Source organism: Giraffa tippelskirchi, chromosome 13 (genome assembly GCF_054371585.1).
Source record: "Giraffa tippelskirchi isolate mGirTip1 chromosome 13, T2T-mGirTip1v1.2.pri, whole genome shotgun sequence".
NCBI lineage: Eukaryota > Metazoa > Chordata > Mammalia > Artiodactyla > Giraffidae > Giraffa > Giraffa tippelskirchi.
Genome location: NC_137287.1, coordinates 71,865,946 through 71,890,354, shown reverse-complemented (window position 1 = coordinate 71,890,354; position 24,409 = coordinate 71,865,946). Strand labels below are relative to the sequence as shown.

General features: G+C 37.4%; 1 protein-coding gene across 11 annotated transcripts in view; it reads right to left on the bottom strand.

Annotated features, from left to right (window-relative positions):
* Positions 1–24,409, bottom strand: part of PRPF18 (pre-mRNA processing factor 18) — a 53,153-nt gene that overhangs the window by 20,542 nt on the left and 8,202 nt on the right. For 3 of the 11 annotated variants that reach the window (XM_081553555.1, XM_081553548.1, XM_081553549.1), the window contains 7 exons: positions 15,494–15,571; positions 12,740–12,844; positions 10,725–10,838; positions 4,941–5,087; positions 3,423–3,491; positions 1,689–1,829; positions 1,497–1,568 (listed from right to left, as the gene is read on the bottom strand). In XM_081553555.1, coding sequence (XP_081409681.1) covers positions 1,497–1,568; positions 1,689–1,829; positions 3,423–3,491; positions 4,941–5,087; positions 10,725–10,838; positions 12,740–12,760 — 564 coding nt within the window. In that variant the 5' untranslated portion in view covers positions 12,761–12,844; positions 15,494–15,571. Of the gene's footprint in view, positions 1–1,496; positions 1,569–1,688; positions 1,830–3,422; positions 3,492–4,940; positions 5,088–10,724; positions 10,839–12,739; positions 12,845–15,351; positions 15,379–15,473; positions 15,572–24,409 lie in introns of all 11 variants that reach the window. The other 8 variants (XM_081553546.1, XM_081553547.1, XM_081553551.1 and 5 more) reach the window with 6 other exon arrangements.

Genomic DNA, 24,409 nt, shown 5'->3' with positions numbered 1-24,409 from the left:
AAAGCAAGTAAATTCTAGAAGACCCAACGGTGTCAGAGAGGCTTACATAGCCAGGACTCAAAGAGATTTCAATTTTAAAAATCAAACACCTATGAGATTGATAATGTAGAATTTTAGAAAGGCATATACACATTTTTTCCACTGATACCTGTGCATGAGAAATCTATCACTGGATATTAACTGATAAAATTTCCAATATTTGGTTTCCCACAATTTTCAAAGAAAACTGTCCAAATATTAAAGTTTTAGTTCTGTGTGTACTTTATATAAAATAAACTTTCACCAGCTTCTCAGATAATGAATGGGAAAAGAACCAAGGAGAACCAAGGAGAAGCCATGGTCTTGAGCAGACAAGTGACCTGAATTCTCTCTACAGTGATGGTGACCTTAGCCATCCATCTCAATGGGATCACCCTTCGGAAGCAAACAGGCAACTCACATAAACTACCCAAAATTAAAGCTGACACTCATAAAACAGAAACACTTCCTTTGGCTAACAAACTGGCCCCCATGCAGAGGGAGTAGCTCATCAGGGAGCCCTCCAGTCACCCAGGATCACCGAGCCAAGGACAGACACTCAGAGCACAGGAATAAGCAATGGCTTTCCTGCTTTCCTGGTAGAGCCTGTCTACTGCTCTGGAACTGTCACTGGAGGTGCTGCCCAGAAGTCCTCCCCTCCTCCTCCTCTCTTGGGAGGCACAGCCCATGGAAGCCTCCCTCCTCAGACTTGGCTGACAGCCCATGAGCACAGGCCTACTTCCAATGCCGCTAGTGGTACAGGAGGCCCTTGTCTTCCTGTTCATCACCACCGAGAGCCTTTCACCCACCTTTCTAAACTCTGCCCTCAGAGCACGTGGACACCAGATCTCTCTCCTCAGCCACCTCCTCCCTGAGTCCATTCAGGAATAAAGATGCTGCAGCAAGGGAAAGAGTCCTCCCTTACTAGGCTCTGCTATGTCGCAGCACTGAAAAGGGAGCAAGGAATTCTGGCAGCCTGACCTGGAACATTTTCTCAGAGAAACCAGCATAAAGGTGGTTAAGTTCCATGGTGTCATTAGTACAATAGTTCAGCTATATTATAGATTAAGTAGGTTTTTACAGCTGGCCTGAAAAACTGATCTAATAACATTGTTTCTATGGGAAAACTTGTTCCAAGCCATAATCAACCATCTATAAACTTAGAAATTCAGTTCCATTCATGAAATGAACACTGCCTAGATCCAATTTGTGCTCTGCAGAATCCTTATACCTTCCTTCAAAATGACTAAAAAATAAAATATGGTCTGAAAATTTTTTTATTTATTCACACATAACAATATTTATTCATATCTAACAATAAAGCTGATGATAAATTATAAAATGCAAAGTTTTTAAAATTTATTTCACATTTATTCTTAAATCTGCTATTAAAATAATCCCACATGAGATGAACGTATTATGCACACAATCTAGATACACTCGTAAATATAATTTTGATACACAGCATGGTAATGTACCTTCACGTATTCCCTCTGCAACATGAATTTAATAATATCTGTTATAGATTCTTTAATATCAGCAGGAAGGTTCTGGAAAAGGAAAAAAAAATAATTATGGAAGCTCAGTATGTACAGATCACATTTATCCTAACTTTATATATTCTATCTTTAAAAAATCAGTTAGTGAAAGCATTTTTTGAGAAACCTCACCCTTTTCCGTAGCTTTCTGAAAAGGGGTCTGAGATAGGACTCCGTCTGTTTTTGAGTAGCACTGTTCAGTTTACCCTGCACACTGCGCTTCACATAATCCTCTCTGGCATTCAGCTCTTTAGCCCAAACACCAAGAAGAAACTGTGGAAAGAAAGGGTAAATTTAGACTACAATGCCACCCAGTGGTTTCATAAGCATGAAAGTTCTCTGATGCACAAAACAGTATACATTCATCCTTAGAGTAAATGTCTCAACTGATTAATATTAGTTGCTGATGTTTTAATGAACTGTTTCTGCTTAGTAACTCATAGATGTTTTAAAGCAGTGCTTTTGGCAAGGCACAAACCTCCCTATTCTACACATATTCCTAGCTCAAGTGTGATCCATTTCCCCCCTAAAAAGAACTCCAGGCTGAAATACGGAAAAGTTCCTTTTTCAGGCCAGAAATACCATGTGCTATGATATTTAATCAATTTTCCAAGGATGATGATGTTGTATTTGGACTTTGTACTTTTGCAGTAGAGACCACAATTCAATTAAAAATTCCCTCTAAAACACCTGACCAAAGAAGGAAGGAAAAAAGGAATGAAAATACAAGAAACTATGACCAGCCCCCATCCCACCCTAGAAAACTACCCAGGTGCTCCTTGAATTTAACTACACAAAGAGCATCCTTTCTGGAGGCAGCTAAACAGTGAAGACTGAGGAGGCCATACTCCCCTAGTGGTGTTACCTATGCACGTGCTATTGGGGGAGGCCATCACTCAAAGGAAATTCTAGTTCATACTAGATCCCATGCCCTAGCTAATTCCATGCAAAATCCCCAGTGGGTTAAGAATCTTGATGACCGATTATGTTGTATTTAAACTGTAAATACAAGTAAAAGCATTTCTTGTATTTAAATCTCTTGGTCTGAATATGCTGCTGCTGCTGCTAAGTCGTTTCAGTCGTGTCCGACTCTGTGCGACCCCATAGAGGGCAGCCCACCAGGCTCTGCCATCCCTGGGATTCTCCAGGCAAGAACACTGGAGTGGGTTGCCATTTCCTTCTTCAATGCATGAAAGGGAAAAGTGAAAGTGAAGTCGCTCAGTCGTGTCCGACTCTTCGAGACCCCATGGACTCCAGCCTACCAGGCTCTTCCGTCCATGGGATTTTCCAGGCAAGAGTACTGGAGTGGGTTGCCATTATAAATATTAATAATTTGTGAAGAAATGTTAAAAGGAATCTGGGGTTTGCACATACCCTACCTAAACCACTGAAGAGAAAAAAGCTAGGAAGAAAGATAGAATGAGCTACTGATAATTCTCTGAAATGTTACCGGAGTGTTTGCTTTTTTCACTGCCAATGTCTTGCCACTTTTTCCTTATGTCATCTCTCAGAGAAGCTTCTGGAACCCTCTCCTTATTATATACTCTTTCCCAGGATGTTTAAAAAAATTTTTTTAATCCTGAAAACTTCTTGTTCATTCTACTGCTATGATTCTTTTCTGTGTGTTTACAATAATGAGTCAGCTTTACAAGTGCCATGAAGAAAGTAAACATACATTTTCTGTTTAACCTCTATATCCAAACACATACCAACATTATAAACACTACACATGCAGAAATGTTTAATCAGAATCTCCCTTTCCAGTCTTTAACTCTTAAACAATTCAGAACTGTAAGACCAAAAAAAAAGTAAGACCAATTCTTATCTAAAGGAAACATCCTCCTTTCCTAGCCAAAAAGTACATACCTTAAGGAATTTGGTAATGATGTCCATGTCTTTATGATCATCACCTTTTCCTAAAGATTCTCCCAGAGCCTGAAAAGAAGGAATGTTTCTGTTCATTAGTCAGGAGCAACAGCTGAATATATATACTATTAACATCAGTCCAAACGTGGCCCTTTATTACATGTACGGTCCAATTTTGATTTAAAGCCTGACAGAATTTCTAGATAGGTTAAAAATATCAATTTGCCATTTAAATTTAGAAAGCATGTTACCTTTTATGAATCTAAAGATAAAGGGAGTGACTGCTAATAAATGTGAGGTTTCTTTCTAGGGGAACAAAAATGCTCTAAAATTAGACAGTGATGATGGTTGTACGACCTTGTGAATATACTAAAAACCACTGAATTGTACACCTTAAAAGGATAAATTGCATAGTATGTGACTATCTCCAAAGTTGTTTAAAATGCCTAGAACTGGTTTGCTCACCAGTTTTATTTCAGTAAAATTCAGGGGGTGGGAGTACAAATAAAACAACCACCTCAGATATGCACACCTAAGCCTAATTCATGTTGATGTATGGCAGAAATCAAACCAATAATGTAAAGCAATCAATTAAAAATAAATATGTATTAAAAGATAAATAAAAAGGGAGAAAATCTCAAAAAAACAAACGATAACCTCAACTACAATCTCACTTACAGCAGCCAACATGGGTTAAGAGCAAGGCATGAAAGGTAACAGAAAAATGACTTTACAATTATTAAGAAATTTAAGTCATTATTTTTGCTCATGCTAGACAGTTAGATAATTCAAAATTATTTCAAGTAATATTACATATATCACTCCACATTCAATACTGGCAAAAATAAGAAAGCAAGATATTGCCAAGTATTGGCAAGGATGTATGGATACACTGCTGATGGTGGAGTAGAGACTGGTACACCCATTCCAAAGAGCAACCTGGCAGTATTCAGACAAGTTAAGAAGCAATCTTGCTTCTGGTCCAGAGGGGTTATGTACAAGACTGTCTGCCACAAAACTGTTTGTGGTAACAGGAAGAGGGGTGCAATCGTGCTATTATTAAATAATCATGCTATTGTTAAAAGGCACTGAAAGGCATACTATATAAAATACTATGTAGCAATTAAAATCAAAAGTTTAGATGACATAGAATATCAAGGATGAAACTTGAAAATAAAAAAAAGAATGAAGAATTTCACAGTAAAGTATCATTTATGTATACTGAAGCACATACATACAAAACATTACTGGGTTTACAAGACCATCAATAAATAAAAGGATGCACATCAAACATATCAGAATGAATACTTTTGAAGGCAGGAAGGAGGGGAATGTAGAAAATGAGAAAAAAGGGAGTGAATAAACAACAGGCATGGAACAGAAGAACAACCAAAGAAGATCTTTGTAACTACCAAAGATGCCAGGGTGCTGTGAAATGAACAGTCTAACGAGCTCAACCATCGGCTCCAGGGAATGAAAGGTGGGGTGGAGGAGTGAGGAAGGTGGTGGAGGGATCACCTCTAATTCTTCAATTGTGGTGTTTTCTTCATGAACTTTCAAATCATTCTGGGTGTCTTCCTCTCCAGGCTCTTGGCCACCCACAAGTTCATTGAGGTACTGCTGATCAATCTTATCCAAAGCGGCTTTCAGATCATTCCTCAATCCCTGAGGAAAGGTAAAAAGTTACACCTAGTATGTAATTTCACTGATGTTTCACTTCTGATTTTTTCTCTAATAATTCCTTTTTTTCTCCACAAGGAAACTCAAACAATATTTCAATTTATTATACAGCTATCACTACTGTCCATTCAAAGTCAATTCTTATGAACATATTCAAATTTAAAAGAATATACACACAATAGCTAGTCTGATGGTCAGAAAAATAAAAAATATGAGTGACAAATCCAATTAAGAATCTGCATAAACACTGTAATTTTCTAATGAGGCCTAGAGAAAGTGACCAGGTGCTCCACCCATTTTCCTGGTTCACTGAAAATGGCTAACAACTCCAAGTGTTTTCAACTTCCAAAACATTTGGCAACGTCAACAGCATAAAGCCAGAGTCTCAACCACGTCCTAGACTTCACTATGTTTCTAACAAACCAGTAAACTCCACATTTTATTCATTTCTCGTTTGTGATCATTTGATTAAAATGGAAGCCTTAAAGATAGACCCTTATCATATACCACATATAGAAATTAACTCAAAATGGATCAAAGACTTAAATGTAAGGGCTAAAACTATAAAACTGTAACTCTTAGAGTTAACTACAGCAGAAAATCTGATTTAAAATAAGCAAAAGACTTGAATAGACAACACACAATGGCCAGTAAGTAAATGAAAAGATGCTCAACCTCACTAATCATCGGGGAAATGCAAATCAAACCACAGAGATACCACTTCACAACCATCAGGATGGATATTATCAACAGAAAACAGAAAATAACAACATGGCTAGGATATGGAGAAACAGACCCATTGTGTGCTGCTGGAAATGTAAAATAGTACAGCTGCTGCGGGAAATGTTACAGCAATATCTGAAAAAGTTAAACATACCTACATTAAGGCACATTACAGTTAAAATGTCAAAAGTTAAAGACAGTTCCTACAAGAGAACACAGGCGGAGCACTCTGACATAAATCTTAGCAGTATTTTCTTTAATCAGTCTCCTAAGGCAAAAGAAATAAAAGCAAAACCAAACAAATGGGACCTGATGAAACTTAAAAGCTTTTGCAAAGCAAAGAAACCATCAGCAAAATAAAAAACAATCTACTGAATGGGAGAAAATATTTACAAATGATGTGACCCTCAAGGCATTAATATCCAAAACATACAAACAGCTCATACAACTCAATATCAAAAAACAACCCAATCCAAAAATGGTCAGAAGACCCGAAAAGACATTTCTCAGAGAAGACATACATACAGCTAATGGGCACATGAAAAGATGTTCTGCATTACTAATTATTCAGTTTAGTCACTCACTCATGTCCAACTCTTTGCGACCCCATGAACTGTAGCACGCCAGGCTTCCCTGCCCATCACCAACTCCCAGAGGCTGCTCAAACTCATGTCCATCGAGTTGGTGATGCCATCCAACCATCTCATCCTCTATTGTCCCCTTCTCCTCCTGCCTTCAATCTTTCCCAGCATGAGGGTCTTTTCAAATGAGTCAGTTCTTCGCATCAGGTGGTCAAAGTACTGGAGTTTCAGCTTCAGCATCAGTCCGTCCAATGAACACCCAGGGCTGATCTCCTTTAGGATGGCCTGGTTGGATCTCCTTGCAGTCCAAGGGACTCTCAAGAGTCTTCTCCAACACCACAGTTCAAAAGCATCAGTTCTTTGGCACTCAGCTTTCTTTATAGTCCAACTCTCACATCTATACATGACTACTGGAAAAACCATAGCCATAGCTTTGACTAGATGGACCGCTAATTACCAGAGAAATGCAAATCAAAACCACAATGAGGTATCACCTCACACAAGTCAGAACAGCCGTCATTAAGAAGCCTACAAACAACAAATGCTGAAGAGGATATGGAGTAAAGGGAACTCTTGTACACTAGTGGTGGGAATGAAAACTGATATAGCCACTATTGAAAAATAGTACACTGGTTCCTTAAAAAACTAAAAATAGAACTACCATATGACACAGCAATTCCACTCCTGCGTATGCATCCACAAAAACAAAAATCTGAAAAGATACATGCACCCCAAAGTTCACAGCAGCACTAGTTACAATAACCAAGACATGGAAGGGACCCAAGCGCCCCACAGACAACTAGATGAAGAACATGTATGTATGTCTCTCTCTCACACACAAACACAGGAATATTACTCAGCCATAATAAAGAATGGAATTCTGGCACTTTTAACAACATGGATGGACCTGAGAATATTATGTCTTGTGAAATAAGTTAGACTGAGAAAGACAAATACTGTATGATATCACTTATATGGAATTTAAAAAATAATACAAATGAATATATATGCAAAACAGAAACAGACTCACAGATACAGAAAACAAACTTGTGGTTACCAATGAGAAAAAGAAAGGGGAGAGTGACAAATTAGGGGTATTGGATATACAAACTACATTTAAAATAGAGAAGCAAATAGAGAATTGGTACAAATAGAGAATTGTACCTATTATAGCGTAATAACCTATAATGGAGCATAATCTGCAAAAAATACTATGCTCTCTACCTGAAGTTAACACAGTATTGTAAATCAATTACACTCTACTTTTTTAAAAAAAAAATTACAGAAAGGAAAGAATCTTGAAAGCAGCAGGAGAAAAACAACTTGCTTTGTATAAGGAACCACCCCCCACTAAGACTATCAGGATATTTTTTAGCAGAAACTTTGCAGGTCAGGAGGGAGTGGCACAATATATTTGAAGTGCTAAAAGAAAAATCTTCCAAGAACACGCTACCCAGCAAAGTTATCATTCAGAATTGAAGGAGCAACAGAGTTTTCAGACAAGCAAAAGCTAAGAGAGCTCCTAACCACTAAACTAGCCTTGTAAGAAATGTTAAAGGGACTTCTTTCAGCTGGCAAGAAAACATATGAAAGTATAAATCTCAATGATAAAAGTAAATGTATGGTACAGGGGGTAAATTAATCACTTATAAAGCTAGTGTGAAGATTACAAGACAAAAGTAGTAAAAATAACTATAAGTGCAGTAATTAGTTAAGGGCTACACAATACAAAAAGATGTAAAATGTGGTATCAGAAAAAAATGTGCAGGGAAAAGAGGAAAAGTGTTGCGCTTCAGAATGTGTTCAAACTTAAGTTATTAACTTTTAGACTGTTGCAGTTATAAAATAAATAAGTCACATGGATATAATGTACAGCATGGTGACTAAACTTAATACTGCACTGCACATTTCAAAGTTACTCAGAGAGTAGATCTTTAAAAAAGTCTTCATCACAAGAAAAAAATTTTTGTAACTACATACAGTGATGAATATTAGATTTACTGTGAGGATCATTTTGCAATATATACAAATATCAAGTCATTATGCTGTACATCTGAAATATGTTATATGTCAATTACACCTCAACTTTAAAAAGTACAAATAAATTCTAGTATTGAATAAGATCAGAATACAGCAGGTTGTAGTAAGTTAATATTAAAAGCTAGAAAATTTCTCAAGTAATGAGACATGAGTAGCAGAAAAATTAAATCAGGTAACAAAAACTGAATAGTGCACATTAGCATTTTAGACTCTTTTGATAAGGAAAGTGACTCGGGATATAGAAGAGGAACAAATACTGGTGAAATGAGGCATTACTTAGCTCTTTCTGAGGATTTAGCTTAGGAAACTTTAGATAGGACTGAAAACAAAAACAAATTGCTGAGCACATTAATAATACAAATGAAGAAAATGTTTTAAATTCATTTATGCTTTTAAAAAGAAGTTAAACATAGAATCACCATACAATTCAGCAATTCCACTTCTAGGAATATATGTAAAAGAGAAAGCAGGGAACTTGAACAGATATTTATATACCTGTGTCCACAGCAGCATTATTCACAATAGCCCAAAAGGTAGAAGCAACCTACCTGTCCAACAAGGATGAATGGATTAACAAAATGGCATCCATACATACAATGGGATAATTAGCTTTAAAAGGGCAGGAAATGCTGACCTCTGCTACAACAAAACTGCACCTTCAAGGCGGCATGCCTAGTAAGAAGGCCAGACCAGGGAGCCTTCAAGTGACCTCAGCCGCAGCCCTCACCTGACTGTATCACAGGCGAGACCCCAACCAAAACACTACCCAGCTTAAACCCAATGGAACCACAGAACGTGATGGAGAATGATAAACTATCTTAGGATACAAGGTTTCAGGGTGGTTTGTTACCATCACAAATGACTGAGAAAGATTTTATGATAATGAATTGTTTTAAGGGTAAGTTTTGGGGTGGTTTGTTACACAACTACATATAACCACATCTTTCTCTCTCAGTAGCTGAAAGAGCAAGTAAATAAGTAAATGAGGCCACAAAAGATCTAAACACCACTGTAATTGACATTTCAAAAGCATAAAGCATACTCTTTTCAAGAGCCCATGGAATATTCACCAAGACGGAATATAAGCTGAGCCATAAAACAAGATCAGAGTCCTAAAAGTAAAGCTGAAGCTATTAAAGTTTCAGAAGAAAATACAGAAAATACCATCTCTTTAAGATCTTAGGGTAGGCAAAGTTTTCTTAAGCAAAACACCACAAGCAGTAATTATAAAGTGAACTTTGTCAAAATCAAAAGTCCTGCCCATGAAAAGACACCATTAAGAGAACAGGTAAAGCCTAGGAAAAAATAGATACACAACATGAATTTGTATATCTAACGAAGAATCCAGATTATACATAAAGAACTCCTATAATTCAAAAATAAAAAGACAACCCAACTGAAACATGAACAAAAGACACACTGCATAGAGAAAGATGTGGCTAATAAGTCTAAAGAAAGATGCTCATAATCTTTAGTTGTCAGGGAATTGTGAATAGAACCACATGAGATACTATGACACAAACAAGAGAATGGTTAAAATTTAAAAGACTAACAATAACAAACACTAATGAGACAACACTGGCAATATCCAGCATTTCTTAGAAAGTTGAGCATACATATACTGTTACTATTCAGCAATTTCACTTCCAGGGAGATAAAAATGTATTTAACTAGGAGAAATAACATAGAGCCAAAAAAGATTTGTGTAAGAACGTTCACAGCAGTTTCACTCATAACAGCCCAAGGCTAGAAACATATTGTGATACATTCATATTACTGAATATCATCAGCAATGAAAAGGAACAAGTTACCAACATCCACAATAACATGGATGAATCCACAAAATCTTACACTGAGCAAAAGAAAGCAGACATATCCTCTGTGACTCCACCCAAGTGAAATACTAACACAAGTAAAGTTCATCGACGGTGACAGGATTTAAAACCAACCAACTCCTGGTGGTTTCCCAGGAGTGGAGGAGGAAGAATCCAGGGACTGGCCAAGAAGGGGTGCTGGGGAGTTTTCATGTGTGTGTGATGAAAATACTCTATATCTTCGTAAGGGTAGTGGCCACACACTTGCAAGCATTTTCAAAATGCACTGAACCGCATGCTCAAGATGTGTGCCTTTTAAAAGAAAATTTACATTCAGCAGCAGTAATCTGGCAACTTCATTTTTCCTTTTTTCCTTATAATAAGGCAATTATTTGAAGTCTGTCAAAGTTCTGTAGTATTCTCAGCTATGTGGTACAATGATATTCTAGCTTTGTTCTTCTTACCTTGTTAACTTCCGGTGTGAGGATCTCTATTTTTCTTAAACGTTGAAAAGCATCATAATCTGTTTCTCCAAATAGTCTGATTGGTTCTCCTCTTTCTCTCAATCTTCTGATAACCTATTAAAAAAAAGAAAAAGAAAGAAAGAAACATCTAAAGTAACTCCTATTTTAGAAGACTAAAAACTAAACTAGTCCCTTAGACAAGAAAGTGAGTTACAAATGGGTGCAGGGCTTTTGGAGGGCTGATAATATTCCTCCTTGACTTTGGTGATGGTTGTATGAGTGTCTGTTTTGTTTTACAATTATCCACTATATTGCACATTTTACACACACTTTGTATACATGCTATATTTCATAAAAAGGACTAATAAAAATTATAATTAAGAAAACAAACTGTAATTAGAAAATAAATTACCAAGAACTTAATCTGGGAACTGAAATAGTATCACATTTAGAAACCACTGGCAAGGCTTCCACTGGATTAACTGAAACAAAAACTTAGAGTTCATCTAGGGGTATCTCCAATCAATGCAGAAATGACCTCAAAAACACCTTCTTCAGGCCACTGCCTGACGAATGACAGGAATCACACCTCTTCATGGAGCAGCCCCCCTCATCTTTGGATAGTTATACTATGCTTCTCAAAATAAACAAAAACCTACCTCTTTTCAATTATCTCAGCTTTATGAAAAGACAGAATACTCAATGTTTTTTCAAAATTAGAACTGTGGTCAACGGATCTGTTTTCAAAAACCTCTAACATTCTTCTCTTCAGGCCAAGTATTCAAAAGTCCTTCATCTAGTTTTCACATGACAGCTTCTGGAGTCAGCCCTCCTTTCCTCTGAAAGTTTTGTTTTGCTCAAAGTTCATTTCATTGTGTACCCTGTGTATATAATCTGAACTCTTTTTTCACATGAATATCTTAAAATTTTGCTGTTGTTGAAGGAAAATTATAGTTGATATTGACCAGGGTATGGACAAAGCCTATAGGCTAGAGTATGAACTGGTGAAACGTGTCTACAGAGCTCTCTGGTAATTTATATCCAAAGTGTTAGACATGTATTAATATATAGTCTTTAGTAGACTCCAGAAACCATGTTTCCAGAAAATTTTCCAAAGGAAACTAATCATATAATCACATGCAATGACATCTGTATAAGGATGTTCATCTCAGTATAACCTATAAAAGGGAAATGCTGAGGCAATCTAAATGACCATTAACAAAGAATTGGTTTTAAAAATAATAAAGTAGTAGTTCTAAAATATTATGGAAAATTATGTAGTCATAAAAAATTATATCGACCTCGATATTTTGACTTCGAAAGATATATTAAGAGAAAGTAAAACCCTGAATATTCATTAGAAGGATTGATACTGAAGCTGAAGCTCCAATACTTTGGCTACCTGATGTGAAGAGCCAACTCACTGGAAAAGATGCTGATGCTGAGAAAGACTGAGGACAAAAGGAGAAGGGGGCAGCAGAGGATGAGATGGTTTGATAGCATCACCGACTCAAAAGATATGAATCTGAGCAAACTTGGGAGACAGTGGAGAACAGAGAAGCCTAGTGGGATACAGTCCACGCGGTTGCAAAGAGTTGGACACAGACTTAGCAACTGAACAACAACAACAAAAGTTACCATTTTGTAACTTACTTTCTCTTAATACACAAATTATATTATTTTAAATAACTGACAAATTATCTAAGTTAAGTATTTCAAATATATGCATTTAATTATACTTATTTAGAATGTGTTTAGCTTTTAAAGTTTAGAAGGATATAGTCTTTAAAAAATTTAAGACATAAGATATTCTTTAAATTATTTAAGACAACAGTATCAAGAAAAGCAGAAGTTTAGAACCTCATAAAGAAAACTGAACTAAAATACTGTGCTGGTCAGGTCATTTTCCCATTTTATATGGGAAATGATGACATAAAAGTTATTAGAACTAGAGATAAATGCAATCCTGTGGAGACTCTTTTTTTTTTAAACAAAGCACTCATATATAAACTTACCTCTTGCCTAGAAAGAGTCATGGGTAATTTTTCCTCTGCCAGTTCAAGTTCTAATACTGGATTCGATGAAGTTAATGGTTTCTGGTCCTCATCTTTTGGCTGTATCTACATTAATAGCCAAAAGAAATGAAATTCTCCTTTTAAAATACAATATGGTTTATTTTAACATGTACCATTCTATACATTAGGTATCCACTGAAATGAAACATGTTTAACATATTGAAGGTTTTCTAAGTGTTCCTCTGTGCAAACAGCTCATAACTGATGGACATGCTTGCGAGAGCACAGGGACACCCAAGGAGAGAGCGTGCACCCTGGAAGCACACTTGCTACAGAAGAGCGACAGAAGTTATCAATAAAATGGTTTCCACAATCAAAAACTTAAAGGTTGAAATCTAGACTCATTTTCTCCCTAGACTCCAAGATTTTTACTTTCTTCTTGGAAATAATCAGCTTGCTTCTCCTCTTTGAGAAAATCATCTTACAGGGTTATTTGATTCTTGCTCTAGATTTAAAATGAAGACCAAAGAAAAAGGGACTGCTTGATAACAAAAACCTGTGAAGCCGCAAGCGTCAGCTCTTTCCTATCCTGATTTTTTTTGAAAGGTATATTCCAAGTGCACAGGAATCATTGCTGGATGTGTAAAAAAACTTCCCAATGCTCCACAGAACTTGCCCATGAACTGAGCCACCAAGGAAAACAATAAAAACCAGCCACTCTCTGACTCATAGCACACAGAGATCAGACTGGACATTGCTGTTCATAGGAACCTGCAGAGAAAAAAGTCTCTTCTAATATTTTCTTGAGTCAGCTTCCCAAGTCACAGTTCAGGAAAATTGAGTTCAGCAATTTATAAGCCACTGCGTGGTCTGTAAAAAGATATTGAAACGTAGTTTTCCAGTTGAACCTAAGACAAATCTAATACGTCAAAAGAAAATCCAAAAAAATCCAAACATTAAGGGAAACTATTCAGTTAAGAAAGGCTGTATGGTTACAATTTTATACTTGATGATTCCACACTTTATGTTAAAGGTTGTATTAATCAGTGTTAACAGTGATAACAGAAAATGTAAGTAAAAAACTAAACTTTGGCCATTTTCACACACCAAATCAGCATCAAGCCTCAATAAACAGTAACTAGTTTTTATAAGAGAATAAAAGTAACATGCTGTATTTTCACTACTACCAACAAGGAACCATTAAATACACTTTAGAAAGAAAACCCTGTGCTTTCTTTCTAAGCATAAAAACAGGTATTTCTCCCAAAATCTCAGGATGGAAAGCATTTTCAATTATAAAATGGCAGTGAGTAGCCTTAAGGAAAAGACCTAAGACATTCTGTCAGCTGGACTCAACGTTACAAGTGGTATCTTTACAGCAATGATTTTGCTTCAGTGCTTTCCTCTACACTGGCAAGAAAGGACTGCTGTTATATAGCAAGAGCAACCTAAACAAAGGAAAACTGTCACTGTTTATTTTCGTACCTTATCAAAAAGTTAAAAAGGTTCGAATCTAAGGATATGGGAAAGCAACCGAGTCAGTGGCCTAAACCCAGAGTAAGTGATTCTTATTTTACTTTAAGTGTGAGTTAGACAATGCTAGGCAAGCAAATAATGGGAATCCTTTCTGACTATCTATTCGACATTTAGATGGTTTTAAAACATATTTTAATTCCCTACACTAGAAGCAAATGAAATCAACATACCTAAGAGAAGTAGCAAAATACCAATGTAATTTTCATATTTTAGAAACCTATCAGAAATACAACTACAGTTTTAACACCTACCCTCTCCCAAAAGTACACAATGAAAGCAAATCCATATACATACCATTTGCATTCTTCATGCTTTCTTCTAGAAATGCTATGCCAGATAAAATTAATTTCCAGAACTTTCCCCATTACATGCACAAGAGTATTATTGTATAATCGATGTTTCACAAGCAAAGAGTTGATTTCAAATTTATGATTTGTCAATAGAACCTCTGAACTTTGTTTAAAAAATTAGACTAGATACAGTCGTCTTTTAAAATAAATTAAACACAACTTCACCTCGTAACCTTTAACCCCTCCCAATAAAAACCCCAATACATTATTAACTAGGTAATCTCAAAGATAATTTTAGTCATGTTTCTAAAGTATTCAAAGTTTTCTAGACAACTCATTTATTTCTAATACTTCAACATTTTCTATCCAGTAGGCTGAGCAGTGTTTGAAATGTGATACCTTATCATATAAAATGGCTATATCTCAGGCAGAGGTACTGAGGGCCAAAAGGGATTATTCACATTGCAAACATAAAACAGTGGCTTAAAATATTCAAGAGAAAGCAGGGGAAATACCACTGCTGATACCACTGCTGCTGAATGAATAAAATGTTTTGAATCCTTTACAAATGGACTTTTATTGGGAGAGGTAGGGGAAGGAGTGGTGGTAGTGAGGAAAATGAGGTAGTATCAGATCCAGGACTTTATTAAAAGGAAAAAAATTCAAGCTTTGATCTCAAGCCACTTCATGCTGTCCACAAAAAGCCAAACCATTCCAAGCCAAAAGTCATGCATGTATTTTCCTGAATTCAAGATTAAAAGAAAAAAAAGAAAAACAAAATCATACCTCTCCAGATGGCTTCTCATTTATAGGCTAATGTATAACATTGATAAATTGAACAAAGATCAATTGTTTTGTTACTTTAACAATAGCTGTATAAATTTAAACTCAGAAATGTATAATTTCACATAAAAGCAGGCATTCATACCTTGTAGCCACATCTTTCAAAATATGCTTCCTCTTCTTTTTTTGCAAGTTCACTACGCTTGAAATATTTTTTATTTTCCTATTGAAGAAAGAAGTAAGTTAATAATAACAGAAGTTTTAACTTTCCTATTGAAGATACAAGTAAGTTTCTTCCTGCTGAAGAAAGAAGTTCAAATTTCATGTCTCTTGATCAACAACCTTGAAAGTTATTCAAGAATATAAAGATTTTTAGGTCCCACAGAGATTATAGTGATTTCCTGAACACACCACCTGTCCTCCACCCTGGTCTAAACATGAAGACATTTCTCTTGCAGCATCATTTTAACAGACATTATCCAACAGCACAGAGAAGAAATCAACCTCATTTATCAAATGTCAACATTGTTTGGATTTAATTTCCTGGTGTTTTAATTCAATTTCTACAAATGGATTCATTATGAACCACATAAAATGTGATCCTTTAATTCTTTTCTCCTAACAGACCCAATCAAACAAAAATTATGGTAGCTTCAGCTGACATTTTAAATCTCATTACCAAGAGAGCTCCAAGGGTGTATCCACATTCTTTTTTGTCATCTGGAATCTTATTATAATGATCAGTTAACTGTATTTGTATTAACCAATTTTTAAAAATAATCTGGACATAGGATGGTTTTGGAGAGCTTCTCTGGTGAAAAGATGGTTCAAAGGTATTTTAATATGACATGATGTTAAAGAGACAAACTCAACCTACTGTGGCAGGGGAAAAAAGGTTAGCTCTTTCCATGCTATACATAAAATTATCCTGTTAAAAATGCAGTCCCTTGGATAATTTCATAATGTATAAAACTATCAAATCACTATGCTGAACACCTGAAAGTCATATTTTATGTCAGTTATAATGTAAAAAATACAGTTCCTCATTTGCAGGCTTGTTACTATCTGCAGTTCTGCCTCTTAGATACTATTTCACTGATGACTTAGTTCAAATAAAGATACCGCCCTACTTCATAAGGAGTAACCATAGCAATACCTCAATAATATCTCCACACATATATTTAGCACTTCATAGTTCCAAAGCTCACTCAGGCAGTTATCATCAGTGATGCTATAACCTGACAAGGAAGTTTGATGAGGAACAATGGTAAGATCAGGTTGCCACAAGTGAACCCACTGCTCAAGCCTGGCACCAGTAAAACATCTTGGAAGTACACAGCAAACCACTTAAATATGTCCTCCCCAAAAATCTAAATCAGTCTCTGATCATACAACTTCTTAGAAATGTTAAGGAGACAGGAAAAAGCTCAAACACCACAGGAAAGCAATCAAACACTAACACATTTCATAAAACTAGCCCCAGTTTCTCGAACAAGTTGATGAATTTAAAAAGTGGGGGACCTGAGGGAAAAGAAAATGTTTTCACTAAAAGAAACCGAGTCATAATAAATGCAATGAGTGGATTTTGTGTGGACTTGATTTGAACAAACCAACTGTAAAAACATATATATGTTTGTATTTTAATTCACCTGGGGATATTTGAATGTGAGAAGAGTATTTCATGGTATTAAGGACCCAATTTTAACTTTGTTGAGTGTGATCTTAGTTCTATAAAGATATGTTCTTATTTTCTAGAGTTACATGTGTTAGGGGAAAGGTAGACAGGAGTTCATTATACAACTCTATTTGTGTATATATTAAAAACTAACAGCTTATAATTAATAGGTTTTTCTAAGTTCATTCATTAACTCTATAAATATTTACAGACTTATCTGATGCACCCCAAGCACAACTTTACATATATAAAGAGGAAGACGTTACCCAGGGTAAGAAACTGATGGCATCATCTGAACATCAAAACTACTCTGGAAAAGGTGGATACAAATAAAATTAATCCCACTGGAGAGGTGTGAAACCTGAGAATTAGAAAGGTCAGGTAACGTTCCCAGAACTCAGTAAGCCTCATGAATAACAGAGATAGGACTAAGACCTCTGGTCCTTAAATCCTTTGTGCTGATCTAGTATACCACGTTACAGCTTTTCATGCCGAAAATGCATTTCAGCATCGCAAATTATTCCTTTTGACTATGTATTATAGAACGTACTGGTCGCATTTCAAATAAATGAATTGACAACATGGACTGGTAACCTCTCAGAAAGAGCTGGTATATAGGAAGAAAGTAACAGGACTCCCCAGGCCACAGACCATGGTCCAACCTTTAACTATGGTATCTTTTACTACCATGTTTCAATTCCAGTGAACATATCTCACAAAACCTTAAACCTAGAACATCCATTACCAAAATGTAGACTTCTGGGGGTCCCTAAGACCCTTCCAGAGACTGCACAGGTCAAATTCACTTTCATAACACTGCGTTGAATTTTTACACATAATACACAGTGGTTTGCTGTGTACTTCCTTGATGTTTCACTGGTGCCAGGCTTGAGCGTGGGTTCAGGTGTGGCAACCTGATCTTTCCACTGTTCACCATTAAACTTCCTTGACAGGGTATAGCATCATTGACGATCACTGCCTGAGTGAGCTGTGGAACTATGAGGCACTAAATACCTGTGTGGAGCTATTATTCAGGTATTATTATGGTTACTGCTAATGAAGTAGAGCAGTGTTATGGAAGTTCATCCGATTTTACATAAAAATAAAAGACAGTTTTCATTTTCACCAAGAACGTTATTAGAAAACATATTCATTAACTGAACAAAAGTTTTTGGCCAACCCAATACTAAGACATTATGTGCCCCACCCCACCGCCTTTTCACTATGCTCAGATTTGCACTGATGGTACAAAAGCAATGGTGAAGAAAACTACTAGAACCTTGGCATAAATATTGTTGATGTATCAGTAGTCACTTGTATTCCTCACCACCACACTCTTGCCAGAAAATAAAAAGGCCAGTTTCTCTGAACAATGTCTTGATAAAGTACAATTTTACTAAACCTTAACCCTTAAGTACATGGCCCTTCAATATTTGGTATGATGAAATGAAAGGAAATGAAACATATGAAGCACTTCCACTGCATAATTAAGTAGGCGAGCCTCTCAAAGAAAAACACTTGTGCACCTGGTTGATTATTCAGACTTGCATTTTTGGCAAACATTTTCTCAAAACTGAACAAAGCAACCTTGTCACCTAAAGGAAAACAATGACAGTATTTGTTGACTATGATAAAATTCCACCTGTCAAGGGAAAATGAGAATGGTAGAAAAGTGGTATCCTTCACCGTGAACTTGCTGGCTTCCTGATACATAAAGGCTCCTCTGATGAAATCAGTGGTGATATTAATAAATGTGACTGTTAAAATACTGTCTAATGGAAAAATCAACATTTAGAAGATCTGCATAATTCAGCATAGCTGAGAAACTCATGATGTCACAAAGGCAAGATGTTACAAAACCATGCACAGGCAAAAGATCTAGGAGCAGAATAGATCAGAATATAATAGGGCTAGAACAGACCAGATCTACAGACTTTAATATCCAAAAGGTCCATTGATATAGGTCAGAACTTTAACTCTCAGCTAATCAACAGATGGTTCCAAATAGGAAAAGGAGTACGTCAAGCCTGTATATTGTCACCCTGCTTCTTTAACTTATATACAGAGTACATCATGAGAAACGCTGGGTTGGAGGAAGCACAAGCTAGAATCAAGATTGCCAGGAGAAATATCAACAAACTCAGATATGCAGATGACACCACCTTTATGGCAGAAAGTAAAGAAGAACTAAAGAGCCTCTGGATGAAAGAGGAGAGTGAAAAAGTTGGCTTAAAGCTCAACATTCAGAAAACTAAGATCATGGCATCCAGCCCCATCACTTCATGGCAAATAGATGGGGAAACAGTGAAAACAGTGGCTGATTTTATTTTCTTGGGCTCCAAAATCACTGCAGATGGTGACTCCAGCCATGAAATTAAAAGACACTTGCGCCTCAGAAGAAAAGTTATGACCAACCTAGACAGCGTATTAAAAAGCAGAGACATTACTTTGCCAACAAAGGTCTGTCTAGTCAAGGCTATGGTTTTTCCAGTAGTCATGTGTGGAGGTGAGAGTTGGATCATAAAGAAAGCTGAGGGCCGAAGAATTGATGCTTTTGAACTATGGTGCTGGAGAAGACTCTTGAGAGTCCCTTGGACTGCAAGGAGATCAAACCCGTCAATCCCAAAGGAGATCAGTCCTGGGTGTTCATTGGAAGGACTGATGTTGAAGCTGAAACTCCAATACTTTGGCCACCTGATGCGAAGAGCTGACTCACTGGAAAAGACCCTGATGCTGGGAAAGACTGAAGGCAAGAGAAGGGGACCACAGAGGATGAGATAGTTGGATGGCATCACCGACTCAATGGAGATGAGTTTGGGCAAACTCCGGGAGGTGGTGATGGACAGGGAGGCCTGGAGTGCTGCAGTCCATGGGGTGGCAAACAGTCGGACATGACTGAGCGACGGAACGGAATTTTTAAGAAACTCACCACTTGTCCAGTTCTGGTATAACATCAAAGAAAAATATCCACAATTACTGAAATGGTTATTAAAATACTCCCTTTTCTAACTACCTCTCCTTCTCAAGATGAATTTTATTCAGCTACTTGAACAAAAACAACATATTGCAACAGGCTGAAAAAAGAAACAGGAGAATCCAATTGTCTACTAATATAGTTGGGAAGATTGGCAAAATGTAAAACATGGTATTCTTCTCACTAAATTTCTATTTTTTAGAAAACAGTTTTTATAAAAATGTGTTATTTATGCTAACACAATGGGTTTTTTTTTTTTACTATACTTCTACATGGAATATACATATACATTTTTAATACCTTAGTTAAAATCTAATACAGATCAACAAATACATTCTACATAAACAAAAGCTCTCTGGACTTGTAATTAAGAATGTGAGAGAGACCAACAAGTGTCCTGAGACCAAGAGTGTCCTGTCCGAGAACAGTCCACTTGCTGGCATTCTCCAGGCCTGCACCAGCTCTTAAATGCTGGCAAGCCACTCGGGTCCCAATGTTGCCCACTGATCCTCGGGTATTTAACCCAGTTTTCTCCCCTATTGTCTACACTGATCATGATTCACTCTCCATTCTCTCAAACCTCTAAGCCCTTTATTTCTCCTGTTATTTTCAGCATATGATGAAGCCACTCTACAAAGAAAAGGGAAACCAGCAAACAAGAACTCTGAATTCCTCCCAGCACCAACCCCTTCTTCATTTGAGAATGGAAGAGGAAACCCTTGTCCTAAGGCCAACCCCTTCTAGCTGTCTTCCAGATCTCAAATCCTCCTGCCTTCCTCATAGTTAATTATCTATTTTCTCTCCTGCCTCTCCCCCTTTTATTTCTCTACTGGTGCAAATGATCATCACTTACATATGCTCAAGACTCTGCAACGTTAAAGGAAACATTCATTACCTGTGCTGGGTATCATGCTAAGTACCATTTACAGCAGAACTACAACAAAATGTTCTCCTAGTCTGTCTCCAAAGGAAATCAGTCCTGAATATTCATTGGAAGGACTGATGCTGAAGCTGAAACTCCAATACTTTGGCCACCTGATGCAAAGAACTGACTCATTTGAAAAGACCCTGACAATGGGAAAGATTGAAGACGGGAGGAGAAGGGGATGACAGAGGATGAGATGGTTGGATGGCATCACCGACTCAATGGACATAAGTCTGAGTAAACTCAGGAGTTGGTGATGGACAGGAAGGCCTGGCGTGCTGCAGTCCATGGGGTCGCAAAGAGTAGGACACGACTGAGCGACCAAACTGAAGTCTGTCTCCATCTCCTCACAGCCAGGTCTCTGTGCAGCTGGCCAACAACTGGGAGTCCATTCTTAATGCTCCGCTGAAAAATTCCTTGAGGTCATCACTAACTTGCAAGGTGCAAATCTAAGGACCTTCAAGTCAACTGTAGTTCTGTTTTCAATAGCTTTCTCTCGGCTGTCAGACACCTTTCTTATTTCTTCCTTACTGGTCTGTTCAGATTTTCTATTTCTTGTTTTTCTGGTCATTTGTTTCACTTTGATTTGCCAATTGATTAGAATGTACTAATGCATTATTTCGGAGAAGGCGATGGCACCCCACTCCAGTACTCTTGCCTGGAAAATCCCATGGACGGAGGAGCCTGGTAGGCTGAAGTCCATGGGGTCGTGACGAGTCGGACATGACTGAGCAACTTCACTTTCACTTTTCACTTTCATGCATTGGAGAAGGAAATGGCAACCCACTCCAGTGTTCTTGCCTGGAGAATCCCAGGGACGGGGGAGCCTGGTAGGCTGTAGTCCATGGGGTCGCACAGAGTCGGACACGACTGAAGCGACTTAGCAGCAGCAATGTATTATTTGCCCTAATTGTTTTATTTCCTTTTTTCCAGTAACTTCCACACTGGTTCCTATAGTTCCCTCCTTTATTGTTTCAATTTCAGGATTTTGTCAAATTCTGTTAAAGGAGGTTTTTGGTTTTTTTTTTAATTAAGTAGTTTCTATACTTTTATAAATGAAAAAAGCAAATGCAGAAGAATGAATCCAGTATGCTGCCATCTTTATTAAAAAAGGAGAAAAGACACACCTTTGCTTCTTCACATTTGCTTCTAAAGCATGAAATAACTACAGAAGACCCCAAAGTTGACAATGTTAGCTGCTTTGGAGGAGGTGAACTGGAAGTTGGGGCACATGGGTAAGAAGGAAACTTTTTACTGTTCACCCTTCAGTATGTTTTGAATTTTGAATCATTTGAATGCATCATCTATTAACAATAAATTTATTTTGAAAACTAGTTTGCTTCTCATCTTAAAAAGTTATATTGAGAAAAATGTAAGTGTTTTGCTTCTTATTATGTGACCCTTAGCTTCAGGGCAAAAGAAGGTCATCAAAAACAAAAGGTTCCCTACCATGTTTCACTATCACCCTGCACACTTTTGTTTAGAAACAAAAGAGCATTTTCTTTTTTTTTTTTAGTTCTACCAGTTAATTGCTACCAACCCATTTCCCTCCACCCTCATGCACGCGTGCTCAGTCATGTAACCCCATGGACTGCAGCCCACCAGGCTCCTCTGTCCATGGACTTTTCCAGGCAAGAATACTGGAGTGGGTTGCAAAAGAGCATTTTCTAAGGAAAGGAAGTCAAGCCGGTGATTTCTATTTAAAACATTTTCTAAGGCACACTGAAAACACCAAAAGAACTTATGGGGGATACGTTCTGACACAACTGACATTGTAGTATTTTAAAACCTAAGATTAGTAACACACCCCCCTTTAGAGGTAACTCAGGCAGGATAGAGAACTTGCCCAAACTTAAAGAGCCCTCTGTAATGGAGCCCCAGTAAACTTTAGGACTTGTTAACTCCTTTTACGAAGTTAGTTTCTTTTCTAGCTATAGTCAAAATCTTTGAACTCTACGTTTGCTGACTCAGCGACAGAATATACAACACAGCCCTACCAACAAGCCTGAAAGTGGCTGGCAGCGATTTTAAGACAGCATGTGAACTGAAGGTAAATGTGTGTTCCCTCCTAAGGCACTGAACTCTCCATTGGACCTCTCACTCCAGCAGATTTTAAAAACAAGTTGAAGAGGGTATACATAAAAAGCACTTCTTCTTTTAAAGACAGAGCCTCATTCTTGCATGGTGCTTCATACATGCTATTCTTGGGCTTTGTCCAAGTTGTACCGTCTGGGTTATAAACCTGAGATTCCCAGGCCTAAAGAGAACAAATCTTTCTACCACATCACCTGAAACTTCAGCCCACACTAATGCTGCTGCTGCTGCTGCTGCTGCTAAGTCGCTTCAGTCGTGTCCGACTCTGTGCGACCCCATAGATGGCAGCCCACCAGGCTCCGCCGTCCCTGGGATTCTCCAGGCAAGAATACTGGAGTGGGTTGCCATTGCCTTCTCCGCCACACTAATGAAGAAGAGTCAAAACTAAAAACCAAATGCAACATGACTGTCACCATTTCATTAATTAGAATCATCCTTCCTTCAATCAGATTAAGATTTTTAGTGTTTACAAAAATGAACATCAAACACAAACATCATCAAGAGTTCTACAAAAAGACACTGGAGAGCTAACAAATACACAGCCTGGACACCCAAAGCAGAACGTGAGAGATCACGAACCATGTGATAGGGTCAGTTTCCTGCTGAAGAATGCAAATAAGCCTTAAAGAGTATGGAGTAACAAACCCAACGGTTGGGCACCCAAACACAATTTAAAGAGACACAATACTTTTCAAAGTGTAAGAACTGTCAACTGTCAAGGGATCCTGTTAGCTAGGTAATATGTTTTCTGAATGATGCCATCCAAAGTTGAACACTATACCAAAATTTACCTTGCACAGGTGAATTCTATGTACTTCATAATTATATATATTTGTATCACCATATGCGGGATTCCCTGGTAGCTCAGTTGGTAAAGCATCGACCTGCAATGCAGGAGACCCCACTTCAATTTCTGGGTCAGGAAGATTCGCTGGAGAAGGGATAGGCTACCCACTCCAGTATACTTGGGCTTCCCTTGTGGCTCAGCTGGTAAAGAATCCGCCAGCAAAGCAGGAGACCTGGGTTCAATCCCTGGGTTGGGAGGATCTCCTGGAGAAGGGAAATGCTACCCACTCCAGTATTTTGGCCTGGAGAACTCCATGGACTGTATAATCCATGGGGTCGCAAAGAGTTGGGCATGACTGAATGACTTTCACTTTCACTCTTTTCATATCACCATATATAAAATTAGGCAAAAATGTATATAAGAAATAATCTTACACAGGCTCCTTAATGAAAAAGTTAAACATACACTTACTGTATTATCCAACCATTCCACTCCTAGGCATTTATTCAAGAGAAATCAAAGTATATGTCCAAACAGAAACCTGTACACTAATGTTCAGAGCAGCTTTATCATGATAGCCAAAAAATGGAAACAACCCAAATGTCC